This window comes from Plectropomus leopardus, chromosome 4 (genome assembly GCF_026936395.1).
Source record: "Plectropomus leopardus strain MGB_pleo_1.0 chromosome 4, ASM2693639v1, whole genome shotgun sequence".
NCBI lineage: Eukaryota > Metazoa > Chordata > Actinopteri > Perciformes > Serranidae > Plectropomus > Plectropomus leopardus.
The window spans coordinates 15,157,501-15,180,799 of record NC_142179.1 but is presented as its reverse complement, the minus strand read 5'-3'; the positions used below and the strand labels follow the sequence as shown (position 1 = coordinate 15,180,799).

Below are 23,299 nucleotides of genomic sequence, written 5' to 3'. Positions count from 1 at the left end.
TTGGCTAACACATCAAAACTGTTCGTTCCATGGTTTCTTGGACATACACTCATAACGATAGAGGATACAGTCCTATAAACAGGGTTCTTGCAGATCCTTAAAAAGTCTTAAAAGGGGGTCCAGTAGCTCGCCTGGTAGAGCAGGCCCGCCACGTACAAAAGACTATGTCCTTGCTGCAGCAGCAGCAGGTTTGATTCCAATCCACGTCCCTTTGCTGCATGTCATCCCCCCCCCCTTTCATGCTGCATCTGTCCTGTCTAATAAATGCATTGAAAAGCTTGAAAAAAGTCTTGAAAGGCATTGAATTCATTAATCTAATTGGGATTAAATTGACTGAAATGGTGGAATGTCACATGCAGATTGAAATACACAAAATCATCCACAAAACAGGACAGAAATGCCAGATATTTACCACTTCTGCTAGTAAACCATTTAGAAACCTTTATGGTAATATAATATGTTCACCGCCCTCCATATGTTCCACTCTTAAAAGGGTTGTTTTTCCAACAATTGACATAGATAATCTAACTTTTTCACCAGACAAAAAAAACACGTTTTATTTCAAAATAAAAATATGGGCAAAATAAATTTCAGTTTTTGGTATGAGAAAATTGGCCTTAAACTTATTCAGATTGGCATTAAAAAGACTTGAATCCACCGTGCCTTAAGCTGTAGGAACCCTGTGTAAAAACACACACACACATTCAGCAGGTCCTTGTGCTGAAGGTAATCACCCAGGTTAGATGACAGCTTTTCCATTAAGCCACTCTACAGCAGCCACTCTTCACTAGTTTGATTGCGTTGTAATGACAAAACTAATTAGCATGACAAGTATTCTCTCCAGTGATTGGCTTGAGACCAAGAGTTGCCATTACAATATTCTGCTTCTCAAAGAACCTAAGGTTTTTTTTTGTTTTTTTTTTCTTTGGGATGTGTAGAGCTCTTCTGGGACTGCATAAGGAAGAGTGCACAAGCTAGCCCAAATGTCAAGTTCGTGTATGATTGATTATAAAGAAGATTAAGTTGGCGATGGCCAGTGTGGTTCAGTATACGGCCTGTTTTCAGAAGGTTGGGGGAGGAGGGTTAAGCACTGTCACATAATAATGATAATTAATCTGTGGGGAAATCAAAGCAGGTGAGAGAGCCAGAATCAAGCTTCAGGCATGCATGTCACGAATACACACAGGTATGACATTAGTGTCAGTCTAAAAGAACTCTGGGTTTTGAAGGGAGACTCGAGCCAAAATCAAAAACACATCATTTTCCTTTTATTTGTATGTTATATTTCAGTATGTTTTCTTGCCTGTTATTGCCATACAGCAGTCAGAGCTCTCCATTCGTATTTTTTTTTTTTTCCTCTGCAGCAGTTTGTCACTCATGGGATGGATAGTTGATCTTTCGATCTGTTCACAGTCGATCAGATCACATCAGTGGATGTGAGGAGCTTTTCCAGATGTTTCTAAGTGAAAGTGAAGTTTTAGACCCAGCAGAATGAATGGTTTAGTTCCACTTTTAAAGCCTCTAAAGCTGTGCTGTGCCGTCTCTGCCCCAAGTGCGCTATAAATAACCCAACAGTGTATATATATATATATATATATATATATATATATATATATATATATATATATATATATTCCAATAGTGCTTCTTATCTATAGTCCAGTTTCAGAAATCTATGTGCGGCAGAGGATATTTTAGTTGTAGTGGCCTGCCACAAATAAATGAATATGTGGAAAATCATTATCAATCTAGATTGTTTTGGTGTGAGTGGCCGAGTATTGGAGGTATCAGCCTTAGAGATGTCTCAGAAATGGAACTAGATAGCACTGTTGTGGTGCCAAAAAAAAATAATCTACAGACCTTGTTGGGAGCAGTTTCATGCAGGAACTATTTTCTTTCCGCAAAATGCTTCTACTCATAGACGAGACGCTCCTGATAGCACGAAATGTAATATGTAAATGTTGTCCTCAGCTGAGCTGTAACTTAAGCTAGTTCAGCGGTACAAGATGAGCTAGCAGTAGCAGTGATCATCACTTCTTTCTTTAAAGTTTTACCATTGGCAGGGGTAGTTCTGGACAATGCTGTTGAGTTTTTTAAATAAATCTTTTGGCACTTTGAGCAACACAAGCACAACCATCTTGTTCCATTATATTGGAGAGAAGACAGACATCTCTACAGCCAATATCTCCAACACCCAGCAACTCACAGCATAACATTAATAGATATATAACACTACAGGTAAAAGGAAGAGTGTTGTTTTTTTTTTTTTTGATTTGGGGTTGAACTGTCCCTTTAAGGGCATGTGACAGATTCACATAGAAAGAAATTTTGCATGATACAGAAAGTACTGTTTATATATTTACCTTAATGTATTTTGTATAACACCAAATTGTTTTAAAAGTTGTCCACAGGAGTAGGTTTATATTGTGAAGTTGCATTCAGAGTAGACGTTTACCCCTCTAATTTATTTGCAAACAGTGTCTTTCAAACTTCCATGGTGTTGTGATTTCCTCTATCCTTGCTTCACTCCACAGAAAATAAATGACAGTGTTCTTGCCCACAGAAATGTCAGCTCTAGTCAGCAGCCATCCAACTTTTGCTCACTTTTTTTTTACTCTATTGTCAGGGATTATTTTTCCAGTGCTGTCGTCTGCTCAAGATGAATGGTAGCAGCTGCATATAGTGAATCATTTTCTCTAGCGCAGGTTTGTGTTAGACATAAATGTCAAATTTGGAAATGGTAACATGTCTGAGTTGCTTTTTTCTCCCCTTTTTGTCAAAAGTGACTCTTAAACAGCATGAGTGCTATACTCGTAAATGTCCTTTCCAACTACAACTTACTTGAGCAGAAATGGATGAAATTAAAAATTATTTTTGAATTTATGTTCAAACAGTCTAATTACATTGATTACATAATATGGTTATTTTAAAAAATGAACATGATTTTACAGAAAATTAGGTGCCATGATTGATGTTCTGTCTTTATCATTATATAAAAATAATAATAATAATAGTAATAATAATAATAATAAAAGTTTGCTTTATTTATATAGCATTTTCAAAACTAATTTACAAACTACTTTACTTTAATAATAAAGCCAGTTTTAACGTAATAAAACATTGGAAAACAGGAGCTTCACATGAGAAAGAGCAAAATAGGTCAAATTAAGCAAAATAAAAATAAACAAAACTGCAGAGAAATTATGAAATGCCAAGAAACATGGAAAATGGAAATCCTAAAATCCAGTGTATAATTTTTTTCATAGACCCCCCCCCCTTTCATAGACCATGAAATAAGCAGAAAGAATACAGTAAGTGTTTCTATACCAGCACAGCACCCAAAGATGGTGGTTATGAAATGAGTGTAGTTCCAGTTAATCCTACACCTCCATAGCGTAGTCCTTTATCATCCACAACTTTGACAAAGAAGTTCACTACAGTGTCAGTATCTACTCACTCTCATGTCGGTTGATCCACTGGTATTAAAGGTGAGATCTTACTGGAATGACAACAGTTAGGGCAGTGCATAGCTAAGCTGAACGCTTAGATTGAGAAGGAGGTCACTTTAAAAAAAAAAATACCTCTTGACAGCAGACCAGATTTTTGGAAGGGAAAAAAGTGTGAAAGACTGACAGCATGAGGCAAAAGACTCTTGTCCCATGCTGAAACAAGAGGAACTCTTCAGCTGTAATACAAAAGGCAGAGAAGGCATCATATCCAGACTATGAAGCTTGGTAGAGATAACACACCTAAGCTATTATCACCTACAAAATCAAAGCTGGAATGCCCACAGAACAGGCATGTGAAAGCCCACACTGACTCAGCCAAAACCAGACTTGAATCCTCTTGCAACATGTTCCAACTTCAGCGAGCTTGAGCAAATCTGCAGTGAAGAATGAGAGAGAGAACTAAATCCCTAAATCCAGATCTGCTACAACAGTGCAGACATATCCAAGAAGAATCAAGCCATTAATTGCTGCCAAAATAGGGAGGATGGGAAGGATTCAAAAGAAATTCTGCTTTGTAGCACCCTATAATTCAATAATTGACTGAAAATGTAATAAAATTTCACTTAACATGTAGCAGAAGTAATAACGTCAATAAAAAAATACCTCCTGACTGATACTGTAATAACATTTTTACTGGTATTTTTTTCTAAACTGATTACATAACGATTTTGAAGGATAATTTTTTTTTCTGCACACTTTATATTTCCGAGAGAAAAAACTTCCTGATATCTGTCAAAATCAAATTATGACAATCAATTTAGGAAAAAAAAAGACCTGAAATGTATTATATTGGGACATTAGGACATTTCATGACTTTCTTGGTCAAGTTATTCCATTATTGCGTTTAATTACTTTTTGAGGTTAAAGCTACAGTTGGTAACTGTAATAGAGATGACTTTTTGTCATATTAACTGAAACTGTCACTATTTAGATCAAACTGTCAGCAGTACTGATCAAATATGGATCAAGATTCAGTCAAAAACCAGGCCTGTGTATTTCCTTTTTCTCGCCTCAGATGTTTTCATAAACACATTTTTGTTTAGTTGTAAAAATAACTTTGCAGACAGTTTTTTTCCCAGATTATCTGTCCCATGTAAAATGCTGTGGATGTACTGACAGTTTCAGTGAATGTGACAAAAATGGTTTTCATATAACTTATAATAGTTATATGTAATATAAGTATTAATATAGTAGAAGTTACAAACTTGAAAAATTGTTTGAAAAGTGTTTTATTAAGACTGTTGACAAAAAGTCTTAATTAAGCAATATTACAAGAGAGGGTGACGAGGTCAGGTCCGCATCACCTAAGATCATGGTGGTTGGTCTTTGTGTTAGTTTATAGTTTACACCATCAGTGAGTTGGCTGTTACTTTTCATTTGGTCAGCTGTATCTTCTCTCACGAACTGTTCAATTTTCGATACAGAGTTATTGATGTTCGTTGATGCTGTTCTAAAATGCCTCTTGTCCCCTGCCTGAAATAGTATGATAATCATATGATTTCTTTAAGAGCAGTGATCAAGAAATGGTGGAGTAGTTCTTCTAGTGATGAGGCAGCAGTGCTGTCATTCATATCTGAGCACATTTCAAATGTGTTGTGGACCAATCAGATTGCTTGGTTGGAACTACTTGTCATGTAATTTATCTAATTTAGAATTCACTGTGCAATATGCGACATGCATCTAACAGTGCATGAGAAAGAATACAAGCAGCTATATTTACTCAGTAAATTTAATATCTCTGTAACCTAAAAAGCTGACCAATTTTTTCCATTTTCTTCGTCCCACTGCAGTTGGCCCTGGAGGACCCGGTGCACAGTGTTTCTCTCCAGCAGTTTGTCTACGAGAAGCTGAAGGCGCAGCAGGCCATGATGGGGGACCAGGACTTTGGGGCCCTGATGGAGACCGTTGACACAGAGCTCGTCAGGCAGCTCCAGGAGTTCCTCCAAGGCTTCTGAATCATGTCTACAATCCTTTACTACCTTACACAAACATCTTTGCCTAATGCTACCCTCTTCCCCCATTTTTGAAAATGTACCGGAAAGGCTAATAATCTGCCCAATATGTGGACTCTTAATCCAACCCTTCCCAACCTCGACCCATGCTATGCCTTATCTATATTCAGAACTAGCCTTGTCAACTGTCCTCAGCTAACACCCCTGTCCCTTTCTCTATTATATGGATTCCTGTACATCCTTTTTTATTAATCAAGATGGGGTCTATGTGGGTACTTGAAAATGTCAATTCACACCCACGTAAAAACATCACCACACCAGAGCTTCCACTCACTTTGTCTAGTTTCTTCTCTTTTTGTGGTTTTAAGGTGGAGTGGGTAGAAAAATTGGACAGATGGAATGAGAGTTGGGGGGTTTGAGGAGTAAAACTCACCTGCAGATGCCAGAGCAGGAACCTCGGACTATTTTCTATGGAGAAACATACAGATTGTAGCAGAAAAGTGTATAAACCGTATCTAAAGGACCTAAAGCAGTGTTTACAGAGTCTATTCTTAAAAAGAGAAAAAAAAAAAGAAATGTAATTTTGTATGTATGTAAAGTATGGATGATAATCTGCATGATGCTATTTTACATTTTAGTTTGTTTTTACTTTGTGTTCATTTCTCTTCCATTTTTTAAAGACTGATTTTGTCATAACCAGAGGTTGAATTGAAGTAACTACTGAAAGAACTAGTGTTTTTCCTTTTTTTTTTTTGAGTTGCGTCAGAGGGATAATTTTGTTTTGACTGTAAAATTGGTGATTTTTAAGTGGTTGATTTGTGAGAGTGCTGAACCACATTTATATGTATATACATACTGCTGCTAATTGATGGTGTGTCAGAGCACTTTAATAACCAAAAACTGTTTCACCTGTTTTCATCTTTTTTTCTCAATGGTACATCTTTACACATCATTGTACTTTAACACAGCGGGAGGCGGCCGAGGAGCAGTGCAGCAGGAATGTCCAAATTAGACTTCAGTTGCATTAAGACCCTGATCTTTAACTGTTGCCATATTTCATGTCTCAGTGCTAACTTGTACAAAATACTTACTTACTGCAAACGTAACATGCCATTAGGTTGTTTCTTCACTATTTAATCTGAAAAAAAAAAAAAAAGATGAATTATGTGGCTGTTAAAGAAGTTTAATTGTAAGCCAGTGTGACTTCAAGAGTCAAAAAATGTTGTGTAGCTGTCCTGCTGCCCTGCTGGTTTTTCTGATTTGACTGACCGTTGATGACTTTTTAGTGGTAGACATAAAGCAAACCTATCACATCAAGAAAAATAATAAATGGCGCCGAAGTTCTTTAATAGTAGAATGAAGATAGTGGCATGTGGATTCACACAGAATCTAAAACGGGATCTAAAAAAAAAAGTTTGTTGTAATTTGAAACGTGATTTCCGTTGGGTCACTCTGCCTTTCTAATCTTTTCTTGTGGATTAACATGGTTTTATTTGCTCTTATGAGGTTGGTCAACCTCCCTGGGAAGGAGATAATCCTGACACTAGCTCCTTTGACACTGTGATAGAGTTGAGTAGCAGTCAGAATTACGGCCTTATGCTTTCAGCCTTACCTATCCTCGAAACTCAACAGACCTTTCTTACTATTATGTTCATTTCTTAACTAGTTAAACAGTAGAGGATTTCTGTACTTGTACTCTGTTGATGATCGCAATTATGAAGTTTAGAGCGTAACACGAAGTACAGTAGAGAGATGTTTTGGGGTTATACATTTGGTTATGCTTTGATGGGAAATAATCCTTGTTGCTTTTTTTTTTCCAAAGCATTCAATAAAATGCAGTAATCAGCCAAAATAGTCTGTGTATTTCCATCACTGATTTTACGATGCATGTAACTGAAAACACCAATCGTATTTAGGATTTAATGCTGATTCAAAGTGTATTATCTGCTGCCCACTTCTTAGGAGTGTGTTTATTTCAGGCAGATTAGACCTTAATTGCACTGGCAGAAAAAAATTAAGTTTAAAATCTGACTGATGTGCTTGAAGAGGGACTGTTACCCTGGATACTGCACCAGTGAGGACTAAACTTTGATAGCAGTGAAAAGGGAAGGGGGAGCGTCTCTGAAAGAATAATATGGCATGCATATACTGTTGGGTCTGCATGTGATATACATGACATGCAAGTAGTTTGTAAGTGACCTTGGAAAAAGAACAACACAGTCAGTTAGATAATGAGGAGATAGCCAGGAGTAATTGCACATTTAAAAAAAAAAAAGGTCACACATAGGACGGGAAATTGACTGGAAAAGGACAAGACTACAGTCTACAGCCATGTTAGCGGTTCTTTAAAGGACTGTCCTCAACAAGAATAATAACTATAAATATATAGTTTTAACTTAAATGGATGGCGGATCGCATACCACAACCATAACAACAACAATAGTTGTGAATTACTTTATTGATGAACTATAGAAATACTGAGTATCCATTCGACTGGAGTGTGCTGGTTGTGTTTGGCAGTACTGCTTACAGATTGTTCATTATCTCACATTCTTATCATTACAGTTATCATTCTTGGTGTGTAAGTTACGTGGGCGCCGTGATTCTTATGTCAGGCACGTAAGAAGTAGTAACATAATGTTTTTTTTTACATGCATTTGGTCGTAAACCAAAACGTAAGATAATAATTAACTTTTGATGTCTTGATGCTGCTAGATAAAAAGTTAAGGTGATAGCCAAAGTGATTTTTAGTTCATCCTGAGGAAACATAAATGTGCGTGCCAAATCTCATGACAGTTGTCTCTAAACCATAAATCTCAACCGCATGGTGGCACCAAAGGAAAATAAAGCCATGAATATCTCTCAGCACAGATTAAAAAATAACTAAAAGAGTGAGCCTCCTAGATGAATATCTCCTATAGCTTCATTGAACTGTCAGACCTCTTTGCCATATTTGCATAAGCTGTTTTATGTCTGTCTTACACTTCTCGCAAATGTAAAACTACTTATAACATCGTGCTTCTTTTCTAGTGGCAATCCAGTTGCTTCTGCCAAGCACGGATATGCCACATTTGTATGTTTCATATGTAATAGTCATATTTTGAAACCGTACGTTTCTTTCTGTTTTAATTTTCAATTTTATGTTGAGACAAAACTGTGGTTAATGTGTGGTTAGGTTAGGCATAAAAAATACTTGCTTAGCTGTTTTAGCTTAAAGAGCCCGGTTTGGTCAGTACAGAAACACTGAAAATGTCCCAACCTCTTGTAAAAAGATACAGGGTTTTGTCAAATAGTGGTCTGCTGCTGCCTGCAGCAGCTCTGCAGCCGTCTTGCCCAGGTGTTTTGCCATCCACCATCCCCTCTTCCTTCCAAATGAGAACCTTAGCTCATATACATGTAATCTGATATGTCATATATACAACACGAACGAATGCATCGTCCGCAGTTTGCAAAACTGCACAGTGCCAACTTTTTATTCTGCTGACTAGACAATGCTGGTTTATTTCTATGGATGTTATTGTGCATTTATTCAGGAACTTTCCCTCACTTAAACCACCAGCAACTGAACTTATTTTTCAACAAAAGATGACCAGTGATTTCGACCTCTGAGAGAGCAAAAGAGCAATATTGGGATTTTTTTCATACATTGTATTGCTCTCAGGGAATTCTATGCTGCAGTGGTCAGCAAATGTTGCAGTAAAACAAGTGGGAAACTTTTTAATGGTTACATGTGCAGCTCTTGTACTGCTGCTCAGTAACTACAGACTCTACAAAGCAAATAAATCTAGTATGCTTTTCTACAGACTGACAAATTCTCTCTTAAGTTTGGCTGCAGAATGCCAAAGGAAAGGAAAACAAAGGCAGCAGTGGCCAGCATCGACCCATTTGTCAAGTGCTCGAGAATAAATGTACTTCTGGCAACTGGTCACTTGAGTGGCTTACTGAGTGCAAAGAGACGATTAAGGATTCTACAGCCATCTTCACTTCCCGCCCTGCCTTTTCCTTCTCCACAGCACTATTAATCCAAGCGACTTGGTCGTTCATCTTTCTTCTCCCACTCTCTTTCATCCTCACTTCTATTACACTTACTACCGGTGTAGTCTCTTAGAGACAGATAAGAGACACAGGTAGGCTATCTGCGAGGCTTTGTGTTAATTATCCTGTGGAATGCATGACAGAGGAGAGCAGGAGGATTAGCACTAATCTATAACTTTCATTTTACATTGGATAAATTCCCTATTTCGAAGATTATCAGTACACAGCAGCATCTTCCTCTTTCAAAAACTTTGGGTAATTGTTCATTTTCTTATTTATGCACCTGCATTTAAAGACATTAAGTCAATGCACTTCCCAGGATGATTTAAGTGTTTTAAACATCCTCTGAATATAGAAAGCAAAACATCAATAACAAAGTAAGAGCTGAAAAAAATGGTTTGCAGTTACATTTAATCTTCACTACACTACAGTTCTTTCCCTAAACCATCCTGCCACAACTGGTGTGGAGTTGCTCTCCAAAAAGAGAGCTACAAGGGGTAAAGTAAACAAGTGTACCCTGTGTTATAATGTTGACACTGCACAATAACAGACATTACTATAGCTGGTACAACTATTCCATGAGCATTGAAAGGAATAGTTTGACAATTTGGAATATGTGCGTATTTGCTTTCTCAATGAAAGTTAGACGAAAGGGCCTAGCTTAGCATAAAAGCTGGAGGCAGGGAAAGTCAACCTTATCACCAGAAAAAAATGTTTGTACTATTCTGCAAAGATATGTAACATTTGTACGTTTTTAGCGGACATGTCACTTGACGTTTTTTTAGCATTTCAGCAATGCTGTGGTTAATGTGTGATTGTGATTCAGTACAAAAAAGACTTGGTTATGGAAGAGAGGTTTTGGCTTGAAGGTCAAGTGTAGAAGATTTGGGGAGATTTAGTGGCATCTAGCGTTCAAGATTGAGGATTGCAACCAGCTGAAACTTCTCTCTGTTAGAATTTCTGAAGTGAGCACTGTTCAGGACATTTTTACTGGGATCCAAATTATCTGCAGAGGTCTCTTCCTCCCAAAAACAAGTGGATCAGGTTAAAAAACACTGAATGAAACAGTTTCAGCTCACAAATCAGAGTTTCTCAGGTGCCGTTTGGCTCGTCTGAGATGGACCGCTATCCCAGCATCTACAAATGTGCGCTAAAATGTATTGATCTTTAACAGTGACTTGCAGAGTCCTGCAGCTTGGCAGCCATCACACCAAGGTGTCACACTCTCCACCATCCGCTCCATCTGCCAACGACAAAGTCAGCTCATGTACGTAATTAAATGTCACCTAAGAAAGGTTGAAATGATGCGTATGAAATGTACAACAGTGCCATCATTTTCTTCTGGCAGCTGGGCTGGGCAACGTGCTGGCTTGGCTCTGTCGTAAAGGTGTGATTTTAACACCTTGTTTTGGCATATATTAAACAATTGAGATTTATTGTGTTAATTGGTAAGCTTTAGAGGTGCTGGTGGGGGGCTTTGTTTCCTGTAGACAGAGCCAGGCGAGCTGTTTCTAGTCATTGTACAAAGATTAATGCTTGATTTATCTATTTCTCTGTTTTAACTATTCTAACTCTTGGTGAGAAAGCAGCTGAACATTAATATGTTTTAATGTGAAATCTAAGATGTCCCTATTCATCGTACATAATTCAGTGTTTCCCAGTATGTGAAAGAAACAAATGAGTTTTCAAATCTTTTCCCTCAAAATGAATATGTTGCCTTTGATGAGTGTGATGCTTTATGAAGTAGCTTGCCACAAGTTTATCATAGATACAGTATATCAGTGTTACAGTCCTGCTGAGTCAATGCAAGTGACTTGTGTCCAAATATTTGCGAAATAGCTACAGACTGAACATCAGTCGATAGTGTGCCCTTGTCACTGTTTGAGGATATTTGGTCAGTTTGTTAGAAACATGTACATCCTGTGTTGTTGAGCTGCTCACAGAGACATCCATGGCATGTCCATCTCCTCAGTCACTGCTCAATGAGTAGCATCAGTAAGTAAAACCATATCGATTCCTAAAACTCATCACCAACATCTCTCACTGTCACTGAAACCTTTTCATTGAGCTAAAACAGGCCACTCTCATGTGTCCCACACAGACCAAACCCGTATAAAGCAAAGGCCCTTGCTTTAAGTATACTTTAAAAGTGTCCTTCCTCTCTTGTGCTCCGACAGTTACCTGTCACTCTGATTGTGTGAGGGCTTTTGTAGCAGGAAAGTATCAATGACAGCGTGTGGGTGAGTACCTATTTGTCTCTGCGTATTGATTGTGATTAAAAGTGGCGGCTCTTGTCTGCCTGTGGCAGCCGGTAATTAAAACCTGGTTCCAAGCATGTGCGATCATTACTTGGCCATACAGCGTGCCATTCAAGTAGGTGTGTGGGTACCACAAATGTCCCCCTGTGCACCCAAATTTGTGTGTGTGCAACATTTTGCCCATGTTCGTCACTAAAGAGTATTACAGGGATGTGAAAAGTCCACTGATTAAAGTGTTGCACTTTGGTTCACTGATTAATGAGTTTTGGGGGTAAGTTAGAGCTGAATGGAAGCAGCTAATGACGGCTTTTGAACTCTGTAACCCATTCTCACTTTATTAAAATAGCAGTGACATTAGACAGATTACCATGTTATGCATAAATGGCACAATGTGGCGTGTTTGTGTGTGCGTTTTATGATGACAGACAAAGCCCAGTTCACCCCTAAATACAAATACGTTTCCCCTCTTTCTTGTAGGGACATTTATTCATCTAGATTGTTTTGATGTAGTCGCCAACTGCTGGAGATATTGGCGGTAGAGATGTCTGCCTTTACTACAGTTAAATGTAACTAGATGTCTCTTGGCTTGTTGTATTAAAAGCCCCATGATCATGTACTGATTTATTTATTTTTTTACATTTTTTATTTGGGGGTGAACTGCCCTTTTAAATTGAATAAAAGGGTTAAAATTAAGTTGTCCCATTAAAATTACACAAAAATGTTGGGGAAAACATCAGAGACTTTGATGAAATGGTAATCGATGGACAGAAAAACTATTTGGAGTTGTTCTGTATGTGGCTGTAAAGTGCAATGACAAAAAAAAAACTGAATAGAATTTAACTGAAAAAAATCATTTACATTTACAGTAATTTTTCATGCAAAAATACCTCATATCCCCTAGTTCCTTCATTTTTATGTGAAAGGCCTAATAACCTGAATATATTCTGGGTTTGAAGTGTTGGCTTGATAACACGCGCAATTTGATGTCATTACCTTGGGCTTAAGGAAATCATAACAGGCATTTTCACATTTTATAGAGGGAGATTTTAATTGAATAATTGAGAAAATATCTGGCATATTAACCTGCACTAAAAATAATCAGTGCAGACGTTCTTTTATGTACTCAGGGCTGTAAAACTGAAGTCATTGAGGGCTCTTCGGCAAGTATTTGACACTCATCCAAAAGCTGAGCAGAGGCAGTAAATGCTTTCATATGTCACCCTGATTACAAGTGGGGGAAAAAAAGCTGTCATATTGTACAACTTGTTCTTTGCACCAGCCATCAGCAGCATGTCAGTGTAACTGAATGCAAATAAATATTTGATGAAAAGTAAAATCAGTGGATGATAAGAGACTGCAAAAAAAAATAAAATTACATATTCTGTAGCAGAACAGAGACGGGAGCACAGAAAATGGAGTCGCTCTCTGAATCTACTTCTCATCTTACAGTATTACAGTATTTATTATTCTGCAGGCTGTGGGGAGTGCTGCCAATACTAATCACACAGGTGGGTACGACATGTTCCTCTGGTAATAATATAGTCTGTCTCGTCTCCTGCCTGCTCATATAGTGTAGACTAGTAGCCCCTCAGATTACTGCTACATTTTCTCCCTTTTATCACCACAGTGTCAGTTGACTCAGGAATATGACTCAGCATTTCTTGAGGTGATGTCTGGGGCTGCAAATCAACCCCAAGTGCCTTGTGAGTATTAACTAAAACATGTTTGTAGCATCGAGAATCAAGAACTGTCAAATATCTAAAGTACCACTGAGATGCTCCATCAGATTTTTAGTCTTATATTATGTGATCAAATCATTTGATATAAATCAGGAAACTGCTAATCCAAGACTGTTTATTGTTCCGGCTAATTTCTGCATCTGTTTAGACAACATTATTTATTGTTGCATTGCATGAAAACATGTTTTTTTTCTATATATTTATTCTTAGGTTGGTGGAAATAGTATAGATTTGGGGTCAGTAGGGATCTTATTGGAACTGTTTGAAAAAATAAACCACACTTAGTCTCAGTGATGCCTAAATGTATTTTTTCTCATTTAATTATGATTTACTTAACAACCTCACAAGTTAAAATGTATTTTTATCAAGAATAGGGTGTTTTAGATCCCAATGTAAAGGTTTTCCGGTGACTGGACATCAGTGATTCATGAAATTGACCCCTTTATTGATCACCTGTAAGAGGTGACCTATAGGATTGTTCTGCAGCACATCGTGCGCAGTCTTTAGTTCTTTCAAATTGAGTAGCTCATTTTCTCTGTTGTTTTCTGGCTGCCGCTGAGATCTCTGCTTTGAGCACAATAATCCCCTTCTTTTTTCCTAATGTCAAGCTCTTTGATGCACTGTAATGAGACCTGTTACACAGCTTTCACTCAACTGAATTAGATATTGACGAAGAAGTCGCTCTTCATTAGTCTCGACAAGTTATTATCCTATCAAGCTGATTTTAAAGGTATCAGAAATATGTTTTACAAGCTATGGAAGCAAATGTGAGACATGTAAAAATGAGAAATATCTGCAGTAAGGATTTAGTCAGAGTGGACAGGTGAACACTGTTTGGAAAATAAAAGTCTACTTTTTTCAGTAATGATTAAAAATGCGTCACTCCATAAACACAAATTAGTTACATCAAACAAGGGCTTAGTCAAGACTACTCATAACACAGTGAAATAACAATGCCTGCACACTTAATCCACGCCACACAAATATAATAGAGATGTTTCAGTACAACTTGTTGGCCACATCAAAGGAAAGCCTAATTAAAACATGCAAAGTTAGGCTGTTTTATTTTGAAAACACAATAAAAGCAACACATATTGACCTAAGTCTTGTCCCAAGAATTCTTATTACCTATATCTATATCTATATTTATATCTATTACATTCCTCATTACAATATCACATTATTTACATTAAAAGTGGGTGTAGATGTTTGATAGCAAATAGTGAATAGCAGGTTAGTCTTGAAATAGTTTGACAAAATAATCTTTAACTCAAAATCCACTCACTAGTTTATTTTCAGACCATCTAATCACATACAACTGTCTTGGCCAGTGGATGGCGTTTTCTCAATTGTCACTTAAAAAGACTATCCTACAATTCCCATAACGCAACACTGCCAGGCCCTTCTTTGGCGCCAAACTCCAAACTCAGTGCTTAGCACTACACCAAGCAAGCGAGTGGGAGCTGATCACGCTTCACTGTTAGTTACACTCAACGGCGAAGCCGAGGACATTAAGTTTGTCACGCAACAACATCGCGATGACTAAATATAATTTCAGATTAAATCGTTGTTGTGTAAATTTAGCGGCGACGCGCGCTTATCAAAAAGTGAGCAGACAGATGTGAATGCATAATCCGATCCCAGTCAGCCTGCACTCAGAGGGTAACCCCCGGTCACATATCTGTGAGGATGAATGGTGTCCTGCAGGACCTGCTCACCCCGCAGGTGACCGTGATATCGCTCTCCTCAGCTGGATCAAACCTGGCATCACATCATCAGTGGACACAGTGAACTTTCTTCATGTCTTCCTGAAACAGAGCCGACTAAACCATTGAGCTACTTTCGACAGAAGTCCATCACAACAGGTAAGACAGTTTCAGGATTTGTCCCAGCTGTGTTGCCTGTGTGTTTTTTTTTTAAATATTATTGTGCATGGGTGCATCGTTTATGTTATGCTGCCGTTTGTGCGACTCTTTAGGAGGAAATACTCCTGCGGTTCTGTGACTGCGTTTGTTTGTTTGTTTGTTTGTTTGTTTGTTTGGCCGCCGTGCCAGGGTGTTGTGGTCTACTTGATTTGTATGTATTATCTGTAACTTGTTGCGCTTTGCATAGGTATATAGTTTACCTGATTGAGTCTGGAGCCAGCTGTCTGAGACCCTCAGCACAGATATGAAAAGGGCCCCACCAACTCTCCTAAAAGGCGCAACACACAGACATGGCTGTGGTTTTGATTTGTGGTTATTGTTATTGTTTATCATCTTTCTGTAGCTGTTAAGCATTTTTGTGCTTTTGTAGGTGTTTGAGGTGATTTTGTGTCTCCTTGCAGTTGTTTTGTTTTCTGAGTAGTTGCCAGATATGTAGACTGTACAGAATCTTTACATGCACACCATGTAACTGTTGACCAGAGGGCTACTATTATATAGCCTATCATATGCATTCTGGGAGCTTTCTGTGATGTTTATTCAACCTATGACACATAAGAGTCCCCCTCAACCACACAGCATTTATTCTGTAAATGGAATAAACTTTCATTGAACAAAATCCAACTAATACAATTAAAATCTTGAATAAAATCAATATGAAGGGTAAAGCTAGACGCTGTTGTCCAAATTGTGTTAGAATAAGTGCAGTCAAACTCACTGGGAAAAACAGCTAGACGCTATAAAAGAAATTGGAAATACATCTCTCTCGTAAAAACTGTTAAAAGTGTATTAAAGAGTTTTTCAGTGCAGTGGTTCCCAACTGGTGGGTTGTGTTCCAAAAGTGGGTCACGGGTTCACTCTAAAAGGACAGCAAGTGACACATGAATGTGTCTACAACATATATATGTATATATATATATATATATATATATATCTATGTGTGTGTGTGTGTGTGTGTGTGTGTGTGTGTGTATTGAAGTACAGTTAATTTTCAGAACAGAGTTTTTATGTTGATTTGTCATTTCTGTTTATTTTTGCAATTTATTTGCAGATTCATGATTTAAGCAAATATGTTGTTTACATTTTGTGGAAAAAATAAAAAATATGATAATTTATCTAAAGTGTGGACCCTGAACTAAGGACCAAGGAGATATCTGGACCCGTGATGGACCAGATGGGAACCACTGCTTTAGTATAAGAGTTTACCAAACCACTGATGTCACAGATCACTCTCAGTGACGTCAAAGATCGAGAAAGTGACCATAATTGTCTCTGCGGTAATGATAAAATCCATGTTTTCTGTACATGGGAATTGAATGGATGAGTGTTCACCTTAAGTAGAAATTTATTCAAGTCCCTTTGGCCACAAATAGATGTTTCAGGCCGTCAGTGTTATCATATTGTCCCTGACATGATAGTGTAAACGGATGGAATTCCGGAAGAGAAATAATCCTAAAGTAAATCTGGCCTAATCCCCTGAAATGTCTGGAAAGGAATCATTGATAAGCGGTAGCCATAAAGGAAAGTAGATAAGGCCTGTATCTAAAAAGACTGCAACAGCCCCTTATCAGTGGTATTAAAAAACTAAAATGTCCTCTTATCGGTTATTCACTGTTTAATGGCACTCAGTGCAAGGTGAATAAAGGAGAAAAAAAAGGCTCAGAGAAGGTAGAGCAGTCTTTCCTGGGAACAATGAATATGAAGGACACAGAAAAACTCTGTCATTGTGTGTGTGTAGTCTATTGAGTGTGTGTGTGTGTGTGTGTGCATTTGCATGGGAAGATTTTCATGTAAATTCAAAACTGAGTGGCTATTAGTAAAGGGATAAATTAAGAAAAAAAGGTACTTGAATTAAGTGACTATAAACACGGAAATGTTGAGAATTACATTCTTGCATATTAATGAGAGCACGTTGTTGCCGTGGGATTAATGACCTTTCACTCCACTGTCTGCGCAGGTGGAGTCAAGTTCAGCAGCAAACCTTCAGTACGGGAGAGCGGGGTCATTTGGGACATTTCTGAATTGACACAAAATAACCTTCCACAACTTCAAAACTACTTGAATGGGAATGAAAATAATTTGATTCTTGAACAGATACAGGCGTCTGCTAACAATTTAACAACAGCAACTGAGAGTTTAAAAAAAGGTAAATAGTGTAACTTCGCACAATGAAGTAATGCTGAGGGATAGAAATGTAGACCTATGTTAAATTCATGCAGTAGGTGTTCACTTAGCAACATTTTCTTGTCCAATTTTTGGTAATTTGTAACCAAGCTAAAACCTCAGAGGCTGATAAATGAAGCCAAGGTGGAAGTGCCAATACCTGCAGTTCACCTAATGACCATTTAAGTCCTGCACCAAACTAGAATCACTCCCCATAGACACCTGTTTTGGTCCTTATAGCTAATGTCAGCATTCAGGACAACTGTTCCAACAAGTTCTCATCTCGAGTTGTCACATATTGCTGCTTTGTCAGTGGACTCCTGCGTCCACATTTTACGTTCTAGGTATCCTTCTGTGTCTGCTGTTGATGTTCTGGGATGCCGCTGATGCCGGGATGTCAACAAGCACATGGTGGTATTATGCTACAAAAACACATAGTTATTTTTAGACAACAAAGGTACATGCATAGGAATAGGCAACAAATGCACACAAATATTTAGGTTTTTTTTAAACCCCTCCCGCCCTCGTGCTCCTTATATCACATTGTTACAGACAGTGTCTCAAGTGGAAGCACTCTGCCCGCATAACGTGCTGCTGTGGCGGGTACTGTCCGGCCGTCCGGCCGCATGTTCTGAGCTGATGCTGCCAGGCGACGTATCATAAAACTGTAAAAGATGGCATTTTGCGTTGTGTTCTTACGCCAAAATCACTGCAAAAGCTGTGGTATTTGACGACTTTGGATGAGAATGGACTGACTGTAAGGGAAAGGTGGGGTGTATTTTTGTTACTCATCCATTTGCATTTTTATTAAGGCCCAAAGTAACGTATTCTCAAGGGTTTCAGGCTGTCTACGAGGCATTGCTACACTCCTCCACACCTTCAGCCTCTTATCCAAATATGGTCACTTCTGGTACCAAAAGAACAAGATGGCAATGGCAAAAATACGAACATGAGTCCAAGGTTCAGGGTTCAGCAGCTATGATCATTATTTATGCAGTCTCTGTTTGTAAAAAAAAAAAAAGGAAATATAAACAGTATTGTTCCACCAAATTGTCCCAACTTTGCTAGCTACCAACAAAAATTCAGACAGCCAACACTAACATGAGCTGATAGGTCAGAAAATCAGCTTTCTAACACTTCGTTTTTTGTTTGTGGAAGTATGGCAGAGATTCAAAAATTTACTTAAACCTTGTAGATTGCAAAACAGGAGGAGCAGTCAGATGGTCTCTACTTTGTGGTTGATGGTGAAAAAGATGCGGCTGAGTATGAGCATCATGAATGGCAGAGACATAGTTGCTTTCTAACTTACTAAAAAGGTACTGTCCCCACTGTACTCCTGTCCCCGACCGACTCTGCTCTCCCCAACCAACCCTGCTCTCCCTGACCGACCCAGCTCTCCCCACCCGACCCAGCTCTCCCCACCCGACCCAGCTCTCCCCTACACGTGCTGCATGCTCGCAGTTCATATGTCACAATGAGAATAACACAGCATTCATCAGAATTGCCATATATACAGCGACAGAAACTGAAAAACAGATTTTATCGAACAGAAACTTCGAAATGAGATCTGTGTTTGTGCAATTTTCTGTTTGGATACAGACATTGGCAGCAGGATGACATCTTACCGACAATATTCCCTGCTCATGTTTACACCAACAGTGAAATTTCCCCTGAGCTTGTGGTTATCTACAGGCTTTGGAGAAACACACAGTCACTAGAACACCTTATAAAACATGATAAAATCAAATTTTTGCCTTTGAAAAAAATAAATCAATACCTGTCTGACAAAACCTCTAAAAAAATGAACAATGTAAGCTGTGCAAAGGTATATTAGTATTACCTGCAGTGCTTTAGTAGTCGATTGAATTACACTACAGACGTTTTGCTATTATTGTGTCCACCCTGCAGAAACAGCAGGTCAGCAGAGGGATAATCTACTTTGTCGTTGCAGCTGTTTCTAAAAGACTTTGCAGGCACTGCTCCATATCATGTCTGAAAGAGTCGAGTCAAAATATGGCTATAATCTCTACTTCATTATTCATGTTATTAGCTAGAAATTGTCGATGGTTAATTTCACGACATCTACTCGGCTGCGAGTTTAAACATGGCGCAGCAGCAATGATGACTGAGGGTTTTTTTTATATGTCTCATGATAATCACGCTGTCAGCCTCTTGACAGATGTTTGACAGTGTGGTTACAGGTTCGCTCAAGTACCTGTAACTGGAGTGCGTGATCAGAGAGCAGAGTGAGTGGAGTGTAAAAAATCAGCACCCACACAAACACACTCGCTACACATTTTTTATCAACTCTCCCTTCGACCCCTCTATCGCTCTCAATCTCTGTCTCTCCCTGCTGGTGGCTGATTAATATTGGATGGCAAAGCTGTCATTATTTTTTTCCCTACCAGCCCAGAAAAGAGAATATAAGGTGGCATATATGAATATTATGCATTCATTTCTCCACAAAGGTACATCTACAAAGCCACATCTCAATCCAAGCCCCACAATGACACTAATAATATGGCAGAACTCATGCATTATAATTCCTGTCTATTCACTGCATCTGGAAAAAAAAGAAATGTGTTCACAGTGATGAAACAGCTCACATCGTCACCCCTTTTTAATATCAGAAACAGCATGGTAACCTTCCAATTTTCTCCTCGCTGAAGTGAATAGCACTCCAAAAACTGTTGGCTGCCTCCAGCTCCCACACGTCAGTTGTCAGACTCCCACAACAGGGAAGAATCCTCAACAAGAGATTTATGGGTGCCCTGGAGGTCCAGACACCTTGTTGGATTACCTGATTGCCTGTGGTTTCAATTTTGCATTATAGGGGATTTACAAGTTGAGGAAAGGATTTCATCAGTGACAGCATTTGCTTATGATATTATAGCACTGTGTGCTGCCTGTTTGATATACACGATGCCACGCAGTAGGGGTGTCATTGCGCTTGAATGTATTTGCTCTGGCATAATTTCTTCACAAACTGTCACTTCAGTATGAAGTCTTTATCGCTGTGTTTTGCACATGACAGTGGATTATGTAGAAATTGACATGCAGTCTTCTGTGCAGCTCTCTTTTTGCATCATGTTGCTTTCAGAGATCTGTTACACATTTATTTCTGGAGTCTGGGGCTTTACTCCAGGATTGTGCATTGGAAATCCTGGTTGATGGAACCCCCCTATACCAGGGGTGTCAAACTAATTTTAGTTCATGGGCTGCACATTTGATCTCAAGTGGGTCAGACCAGTAAAACCATTGCATAATAATCTACAAATAGTGACATCATTTTTTTCCCCACTTTCATTGAGTGGAAAGAAAATTTCAAAAATATGTCTCAGTTTTTCCACACTTAGTCACTGCCATTACATGTGAATTTTCCATACATTTCCACCCCTGTGTAGAAGTATTGTAAATCTTAAACATTTTTCTTAATCAGTTATTGGTTAAATTAATTATAATCAATTGATTATTGGTGAAATTTACACTTAACTGATTAATCTTCATTTGAAAAAAAACATAAACATTATGTGTTTTTTCCTCAATCAAAACTCACAGCAGTATTGCATATACTTTGACAGCATTACATCAATTAATCCATGAAATTTCACACATTCAATTAAATTCTGAACAACCGATAAATCAATCGTCCAGTAATTGTTGTCATCCCTACTGTGTAGTAATACTGGCATCACCACAGCAATGTAGCTTTTTCAACTCATACAACTCAAATACACAGGAAAAACAAAACAATTTTATTCTTTTGCTGCCTTACAAGCTATTGACAAATCAAAAGTTTTGGCAGTGTCTGAATGATATGGTTGCATTAACATTGTTATAAGATAGAAGTCTGATACAAATTCATTTGTACCAAAGCTCCTGATTTTTGTATTATTTTGCACAGTGTCCAGTATCTTTAAACATGACTACATTAAGTATTCACTGTTTTTTTTCAGAGAACTTTATTCTGGTCAGGGTTGAAAAACCTCTGAAGCTGTAGCACCCCTGTCCTGTCACAAAACAAGTCTGAGGGCATAAGAGGGAAAAAAAGTAAAAAAAGTATATATTCTATTGACTATTTCAGATTGTTTTTCTCTAATATTTACTTTTTCTTTAAAATACAGGATACTTTCACCCCTAAAAATCACACAGATGAAGTAACCAGTGGTGAAATCACTCTTTGTTTGAACTGCTCATAACTCATGTCCACACCCAGTACATCACCTGTGATATGGGGTCACAAGAGGGCATTGCTTCATTTTTAAGTGTCTACAAGCCCATTTTGGAACCACTGTCTGTCCTTGGGGATTCTTCTGTTCTTTTTTTTTTTTAAATTTAGATTTTTTTTTACTGAAAAATATAGATGGGTTTTGTTTTCATACATCATCCATCCCAGCTTGCTATCCACAGTTCAGAATGAGGTTCAGAATGAGGTACAGCTCCACAATTCAGGGCTGCAGCAGTCATTTTTTTTTAAGATTGCTGTCACTTGTAATGTTATAATGAACCAGAATATAGGGATGGAAAAGTACAAGAAAGGGAAGTTGAAGAAATGGTCAAATTTAAGATTAAAAAGGTAATTTTTTTTAAAAAAAATGTATGAACAACCTAAGTTTGGTACAAATGACTCCTGTAGCATCAAAACTGAACTGTGGAGTTAGTTTGTTGTATGATTGTAGAAAAAATAAATTTGGGATTGTCCAGTATGAATAGAGGGATGACAGACTGAGATTAAAACCAAACCTGCATGTACTTAGGTGAGCAGTGAGGATAAAATAGGGGGAGATTTAGAAAAAACTCAACTTCTCCTTTCACTTTGTCATCCTGCTGAGACTGTCCTCCTGGGTACAGACAGGCCTACGTCCAAGTCAGACTGTATTGACCTGATCCTCAAAACCCTTTACTTATCCTGTTTGTTTAAAATTGTGATGACATATCAGTTAGAATCTATATGTGGGATAGCTGATGATGGGGTTTGGGAGAGTGGGAGTTGCGGTCAGCAAAACTGCCTGTTTTTTGGTTTGTTTTGTTTTTATCTTGTGTGTGTCCCTTTGTTATCAATCTGTGTCCCCTTAAATTTCAATGTTTTTGCAGGTCCATAAAGTCAGCACAGGTGGAACTCATCATAGTTTTTCTTTTTCTCAGCAGCAGTTTGAGGAGTTTGAGTCACAGGTTTGGATAATTGATCTGTTAGTCTGGTCAGAGCTGAGCATGAGATCAGTGGATGAGAGGAGCAGCTGCTGCTGCAAACTTTCAGACCCAGCACAATGAACTATTAAGTTTCACTGTAACCATGGCTGACATTCTGCTGCTCCATCTGTACACAGAGTGCGCTCCACACTCCCAGAGTTTGTAGTGATAAACGGAATACAGGGTTTCCCACACATTCATTTACTGTATATGTGGTGGGCTGCCACAACTAAAACATCTGCCAACACAAATCGAACTTTGGAGCTGGATTTTTTATTAGGAGCACTGTTGAAATACATATACCATTGAGTTATTTAGTGCACTTGGGGCAGAGTTGGGGCTGCAGAACGTCATTGTGCATTGAAAGTGAAACTTATCTGTTCATTCTTTATTTGAATATATGCTTTATTTTGAACATTAGAAAATAAATAAATAAATAAATAAATAAATAAATAAATAAATAAAATACTATGTACATAAAAACAAACAACAGTGAACATGTATAACAGATTTTCAATAAGCAACATACAT

The 23,299-nt window shown here is 38.1% G+C and overlaps 1 protein-coding gene across 1 annotated transcript in view; it reads left to right on the top strand.

Annotated features, from left to right (window-relative positions):
- The window catches only part of ipo11 (importin 11), a 152,850-nt gene extending 145,537 nt beyond the window's left edge, over positions 1–7,313 (top strand). The window contains exon 30 of the mRNA XM_042488560.2: positions 5,300–7,313. Coding sequence (XP_042344494.1) covers positions 5,300–5,464 — 165 coding nt within the window. The 3' untranslated portion in view covers positions 5,465–7,313. The remainder of the gene's footprint in view (positions 1–5,299) is intronic.
- Positions 7,314–23,299: the final 15,986 nt, after the last annotated feature.